Source organism: Alnus glutinosa, chromosome 7 (genome assembly GCF_958979055.1).
Source record: "Alnus glutinosa chromosome 7, dhAlnGlut1.1, whole genome shotgun sequence".
Taxonomy (NCBI): domain Eukaryota; kingdom Viridiplantae; phylum Streptophyta; class Magnoliopsida; order Fagales; family Betulaceae; genus Alnus; species Alnus glutinosa.
In genome coordinates, this window is record NC_084892.1 from 25,503,164 (window position 1) to 25,510,603 (window position 7,440).

The following is a 7,440-nucleotide window of genomic DNA, read 5'->3' on the forward strand; positions in this document are numbered from 1 at the left end:
TGAAAGATGCGAAGAGGTATCTCCACGCGTTCGGCACAATCTGACTCGGGGAAACCCCAAGCAATAACACCAACTCCCGAGTAGTGTCTGCAAAAGGAAACCGCAGCCCGGTCAAAAGCATCCGCTCATACATAACTATGTCACCACCACGAATCTCCCGGGTGACTGGGTTCTGGAAGTGTAGAAGAACCGATGGCAAAATATCGTAATTGTTTCAGAGACGGAACTCATCCCTGATACGGATCTTCGAAACCCCTCGACGATCGAGAGGCACAAGGGGCATTCGGGTCGCCTCTCCCTGAACCGGCTCATCACCCAACTCGGGTACTACTTCATCGTCGGATAAAGCTTCCTCTTCTTCAAGCTCCAGGACGTCGACCGCTTCGAACTCTTCCGCGTTAGACATTTTGTATGAAAGGATGATGTGCAGACAAGTTCCAGAAGAAATAAAGAGAGATTTGAAAGTTCGAAGAAAATTTCGGGTAAGAATGGCAAAATGCGGAAGGAATATTTATACTGGTAGGTGACCCGGATTAGCCGATTATAAGCAACCGGGAGCTAGAGGGACTCGCACAAATTCCATTCTTCCAAACTAGCAGCCGAAGAGTCACCGGTCACGTGCCTGACAGCCGCAGCGCGCCTCAAAAAGTGAACCGGCGTCTAATCGCATTTAATGCGCTACCTGCGTACGTCAGCGAATCCGGAGGCTTGCGATTTTCGAGATAAGAGAATTTGAAATTTAAATTTCAAATAAAAGCGAAAGAGCGGGATTTTATTAAGAATGACATGCAGAGGCTCTCGGGTTGAATATACTCGGGCGAAGTGAAGCAACCGATAAAGTAAAACCCTCCAGGTATGCCACCGACTCAATTAGAAATATACAGAGTGAAGGCCGATCGATTATTCTCGGTGGTATGCATCCGGCCCTGTTTTAAAATATAAAGCAAGTTAAGATCGTCTGATTGTTCCTAAATTCCCTTAAGCACAAATTCTGCATAAGAGAATTGAGGGGTAGCTATTAGGGAAAATAGTTGTCAACTTGGTGGCCAGGCCCAACCCGAGCACAAGGCCCATTGGGTCCACCCGATCGGGCCAGAGCGGTTCAAGAGGAATTAATCTATCCAAGCCCACCAGGATCATTTGGGCCCAATCTATTCAACCGACCCAACTATCCGACCCGGACAGCCGACCCGAGTGCTATTTGACACCTACGCCCGCTTAAATCTCGGGATTACCCGGGATTTAGGGGACGCGACGCACGAAGCACAACTAAAATCATGTGCCCAAAGCTTCACCAACGACGTCACTCATAAAGGATCGTGCACCCGGGATAAAGGGTCGTGGGCCCGAAATATCCGTGCGCCCGAGGCCACGTTATCTTCAACTACTGATTCCCGCATATATAGGGAACCGGTTAACTGCTCTCCAATCTCTATAAATACCAAAGACCCTTCAAGATATAGGGGTACGCTGATTAATTTCTCTATCATTACTCTACACATTTACTCTTAAACTATACATTTACTTAAGCATCGGAGTGGGATTGTCGGCATCCCCCCGACGCAGTGTTTGTTCTTGTCTGCAGAGTGAAGAAGGAACACCCTGACGAATTCCTGATCGACACATCACCTATCGGAATCTGTCTCAACACTATTGGTTCTTAGGGTTGGTCTAAATTACGAATTACTCTTTGTGGTACAAAAAGTTCATGAAGTGTCATTGTGGTAAACTATAATTACGAATAACTCCCTTAACCCATTTTTCGTCCACCAAGTTAACAAAATCCGTTAGTTTGCCACGTCATATAAATAGTGAAACAACTTTTAAATATCATTTGTATTGTAATCTACTGACGGACTTTGTTTACTTGGTGGATGAAAAATTGGTTCAGAAAGTGATTTGTAATTATAGTACCACAGGGAGCGATTCGTAATTTAAGCCAACTCCAAGGACCAGTGATGCAATTATCCATTTTCTTTAGATGAATAAACCAAATGTTTTTTTTTTTTTAAGAGCATTCCAGCAGCTACCAACCATTTTTTTTTAAAAAAAAAAATATTGAGAACAAAACTATTTTTTGCTTCTCTATCAAAATACACACCACAGTAACTTCTTTTAACATTTTCCTATATTAATTAAATATTATTTCCTGACCTTTATTAATATATATATATATATATATATATATATATATATATATATATATATATATATATATATATATATATATATATATATATATATATATATATATATATATATATATATATATTTATTCATTTAATTCTTTAAACAATACTTCCTCTCTCCCCGTATTTTCTCCTTCGTCTTCCCCTCCTCAACGACACACTCTCTACTTCCTCTTTTCCCCCGATGCATTTCTTCCCTGCCAACTGAGCCACTCTTGCGAATGGGCTGTAACTACATTTGTCCATCGAGTTATAAAATGACAAGTCTAATGCAATAGCCAAGGGTCTACATCTTCTAAATTAAAGTTTTCTGCTTTAGAACCTCCTCGATTTCTACTGGGTACACGTTGTCTAAAAGCCCATCCGTGCCAAGAACTATGATGTCTCCTGGGACGACCGGGACTGTTGTCTCTTCAGCTGAACTTGGCCGATCACTTGTCTTGCTGTTTACCAACTGATACGAACAAAAGCTGCGTAGATTAACGATCCTGATAGGCTGAGTCATGTGGATTCACCGGGCAGGCCCATACTCCTGGACTTTGAGGGGAACACAATCGTCCAAGAAATTGCTGCGAGCAAGCCACCTCCTACTCACTGCTGGTAAAATGGAGATCAACAAGTGATCCAACCCTGTTCAAGGGCGGAGCCACACAATTTAATGGGAGAGAGCTAAATAATTTTATTTTATTTTTTATTTTTTAAATAAGGATTAATATATATATATATATATATATATATATAAAGCCAAATTTTAAATAAATTAAACATAACCCAGTTTTCTATTTTCATTACGCACAAAATCGTCAAAACACAAGATATACGCACTAAGTTTGTAACACACATAAAATGATAAAATACACAATAAATTACTAAATTTACTTTCAAGTTTTCAGTTTTACTGTTTTAGTTTTCACCCAGTTTTGATGTTTCGTCACTTTTTAATTGGATTTTTTCACTTTTCAGCTTGCATTTACAAACGTTGCATCTCATTGTAAGAAATTACATGTATCCTGAGACACATTTAATTCGTTGTAACGGTTGGAATTTAAATAATTATCATAACGGTAATTATTTAATATAAAGATTAAATATGATTTATTCCACATTAAGTTATATGAAATCATAACGGTTTAAAACGGTTTTTTATATTAAATTTTCTGATTTATTCTCCTTGATGAGAGGAGAATAATCAATTATCTAATTGATGACGAGGATTCCTAGCCTACCTATATAAAGAGCTCTGTGTATCCATCTATTGGCACACTTATAAGCACAGGCCAGAAGAACTCTCTAATTTTTTTTTTTTTGTTAGAATACTTAGTATTGCAGAAAATTTATTCGTTCTTCGTTCTTCATCAAGCTTGAACAAAATATGGCTGGAGGTATTTATAATTCCGCTGCTTATTATTTTATAGCTTTTTATTTTATATATTATGCTTACATGTGGTATCAGAGCCGGCCTCTTTGCCAATTTGTTCAGCTTCTAGTTTTGGATTATGTAAATTTTCTGTGCATAAAATTAGCCATCTAATTAATAACGAGGGTCCCTAGCCTACCTATATAAAGAGCCCTGTGTATATCCAAGAATGCAATGTCTAGAAAAGTTCTGGCTAAAGAAAGTCTTGGGATTTAAGTGTGTCCGTTGTGACCCCCCTCACTTTCCTGGGAACTCACCTGGTTGCACCTTGAAAAATTACTGTTTACCCCATTTAGGTATTGGTTTGTTATATTCTTGGGACTTTTGTAAGTATCTATGCTGTTAATAGATGTTAATAAAGTAGTAATTATTATAATATTTTTGGGAGAGCCACAGCATCCCAATTTTAGAATAATAATTACATCAAGGTTATACACATAACTTTCAGGCCTATTAATAAGCCACAGCATCAGCTTTTAGTTTTGGCAATTTTTTCATCGGTTGCAATTGTGTAAATTTTCTATGCATAAAATTTTGTATCTCTGTTTATTGTTATGTTCATTTACTGTTTTACATATGTGCCTAAAATGTTTTTGTAAAGCATAAAATCTGTAAAGCATGTAAAACTATTTATGCACAGAAACCTGTTTTGTCATGAAATTATTTGAATAATTACACACTGTATATTCTGAATAATTTTGGAAGTAAAAGATAAATTCAAGTCCTTACATGAACAGAACCCACACTGATTTGTCTGGATAATTGCACACCGTAGAACATGTTTTATCAACACTGTAAAGCCTACTAAAAATTAGCAATAAAGAAATTTTGCTTCTTCACATATTCTGGATAATTTTGGAAGATAACTTCAAACTCTTACCCGAAAATCTCAATCCAAAATCGAAACCCACTGCCCTCCACTGTTCTGATCCACTACCATGAAATCTCCACCATTTTATCTATTCAATATCACCGGCATACAGTAGGCGCTGGTGGCCAGCGTCGATCGAAGAAGGAGAGGCCGCTTCTAGCGGCCTTTCCTTGTCACCGGGATTGGTGGCCCTTACGGGCCGCCTGTTTCCTGAACCAACGATGACCCATTTGGGTCGCCATGCTGCTAAGCAGTAGCAGCGTGGAGTGTAAAGGGTGGCCGGAGAAAAAAAAAGGGAGGAAGAAGAAGGAGGCGCAGAGGAGTCGGGTAAGGAAAGTTCTTATCGGGTAGGGTTTTAACCCATCAATGGAATCCGGGTCGGGCTGCTATTTTTAATATGGGCCGGGTTAACAATTGCAGTTTTTTTAAAAAAAAAAAAAAAATTGGGCTTATTTGTTGTGGGGTTTAGAACTTGGGCTCTCTAAAGGATCTAAGATTACTAAGACCATTGGGTCATAAGTTTTATTATGTCTTTATATTGCAATTTTATTTGTCTTATATTTCCATTATTCAATATCAAAATTATTGCTTATTTAATACTTGAACTTAGGAATAGAATTAATTTTTAATTATATTGTTTAAATATAATTGGTTTGATGCCTAGACCTAAGAATAATTAACAATACCATACATGCTGGAGTGTTTACAGTAATATCAAAGAATGCAATGTCTAGAAAAGTTCTGGCTAAGAAAAGTCTTGGGATTTAAGTGTGTCCGTTGTGACCGCCCTCACTTTCCTGGGAACTCACCTGGTTGTACCTTGGAAAATTACTGTTTACCTCATTTAGGTATTGGTTTGTTATATTCTTGGGACTTTTGTGAGCATCTATATACTTAATAGATGTTAATGAAGTAGTAATTATTATAATATTTTTGGGAGAGCTATAGCATCCCAATTTTAGAATAATAATTACATCAAGATTATACACATGAACTTCATATAGAAAAATTAACATCGATTATGTAATTAATTCATAAATTTAATTGCTAATCACCACAGGGAAGTTTTTATTTTTATGACTTAATTAGAATAAGATAATAAATTTAATGTTAAAAAATAAAATTTCTCTTAGGCCTACAGGTACGGAGAATTTTATTTATTAATGTTTAAATTTATTAGTCTTATTAATAAAAAGTAAATTTCATGTGTGATGCAACCTTTGCCCACAGGTAGGTTGAAATTTACTATTTATTATTAAATTAGCATTGGTTAATTTAAAATAAAGTTTCATAGCATTAAAATTTTTTCCTTGATTATTGCAGCTATTTCTACTACTGCTATTCTAGAAAGTACTGTTCTAATGCTTAACGGGAATAATTTTTCTGAGTGGAAAGAAAATTTACTTTTCTATTTGGGGTGCTTAGAACTTGATTTGGCGCTCTGTGAGGACGAACCACCTGCCCTCACGGATACTAGTACGCCATTAGAAGGTACGAAGCATGAGAGGTGGGAGCGATCTAATCGCCTAAGTCTCATGTTTATGAAGTCTCACGTAACTAAGGGCATTAGGGGTTCTATCCCTGAATGCAAAAGGGCAACAGAGTTCATGCGGGCCGTTGATGAACAATTTGTAAGTTCCGATAAGGCATTGGCAAGCACCCTAATGAAGAAACTCTCAAGTAAAACCTTTGATAGATCCATAAGTGTGCGAGAGCACATTATGGAAATGAGGGACATGGCAACTCAACTGAAGTCCCTAGAGGTTGATATTTCTGATTCCTTCTTAGTTCATTTCATCTTGAACTCACTCCCGACTGAGTACACTCCTTTCAAGATATCCTATAACACACATAAGGATAAATGGTCAGTGAATGAACTTCTGACCATTTGTGTTCAGGAGGAGGAAAGGCTAAAGCAGGAGAAACCACAGAGTGTTCACTTTGTAGCTACTCATGATAAGGGAAAGAGTAAAAGAGGCAAAAGTGCCCCGCATCTCAAGAAAGATAACAAGCTGTCAATCAAGAAAAATGACAATAAGGATACTTGTTTCTTCTGCAAGAAAGGGAGGCATATGAAGAAGGATTGCCAAAAGTACAAGAGATAACTTGAAAAGAAAGGTAATATCATATCTCTAGTATGTTATGAATCTTTTTTTGTTGAGGCTCCTTGTAATACATGGTGGATTGATTCTGGTTCTACAATCCATATTGTTAATATAATGCAGGGTTTTCTCAACACAAGGAAACCAGCAAGCAATGAGCAACGGGTCTATCCGGAAATAAGTTGTTTTCTCATGTGGAAGCGGTTAGGACCTTTAGATTAATTTTGAAAACTGGTTATATTTTAGATTTGGAAAATGTATTTTTTATTCCATGTTTATCTAGAAACTTAATTTCGGTTTCTAAACTGGATGTTATTCATTTTAGTTTTTGGTTTATAAACTCTACCTTTAGTATTTTTAAAGGTGAAAATTTTATCGGTGGTGGAACCAAAATTGATGGTTTATTCAAAATTGATCTAGATCCCGACTTTGAAAACAATCATTTATCATTGCATTCTAGTGTTGGCATAAAAAGGAGCCTTGTGAATGAAAACTCCGCTTTGTTATGGCACAGGAGATTGGGACATATCTCCATAGAGAGAATCAAAAGATTAGTAAATGATGGAGTCTTAAAAACTCTTGATTTTACTGATTTTGGTACTTGTGTGGATTGCATAAAGGGAAAGCAAACCAACAAGACCACTAAAGGTGCCAGAAGGAGTTCTGAGATTCTTGAAATCATACATACAGATATCTGTGGACCTTTTCCTACTCCCTGCCTAAATGGTCAAAGATATATTATATCTTTTATTGATGACCATACACGGTATATGTATCTCTACTTTCTAAATGATAAGGCTGAAGCACTCAATGCTTTCAAGACCTATAAGGTAGAAGTAGAGAAACAAAAGGAAAAGAAAA

General features: G+C 37.0%; 1 protein-coding gene across 1 annotated transcript; it reads left to right on the forward strand.

Moving 5' to 3' along the window:
- Nucleotides 1–488: 488 nt before the first annotated feature.
- On the forward strand, nucleotides 489–6,582 carry LOC133873376 (uncharacterized). Its single transcript, XM_062311089.1, has 2 exons — nucleotides 489–519; nucleotides 5,801–6,582. Exons 1-2 carry the CDS (start codon nucleotides 489–491, stop codon nucleotides 6,580–6,582), a joined length of 813 nt encoding a protein of 270 aa, XP_062167073.1.
- Nucleotides 6,583–7,440: the final 858 nt, after the last annotated feature.

What these genes read in the sequence shown, in the direction of transcription:
- LOC133873376 (XM_062311089.1), top strand. Translation starts at nt 489, where the DNA reads ATGGCAAAATGCGGAAGGAATATTTATACTG. An exon ending in CGGAAGGAATATTTATACTG is followed by an intron (nt 520 to 5,800) that starts GTAGGTGACCCG and finishes TGATTATTGCAG; the next exon opens with CTATTTCTACTACTGCTATT.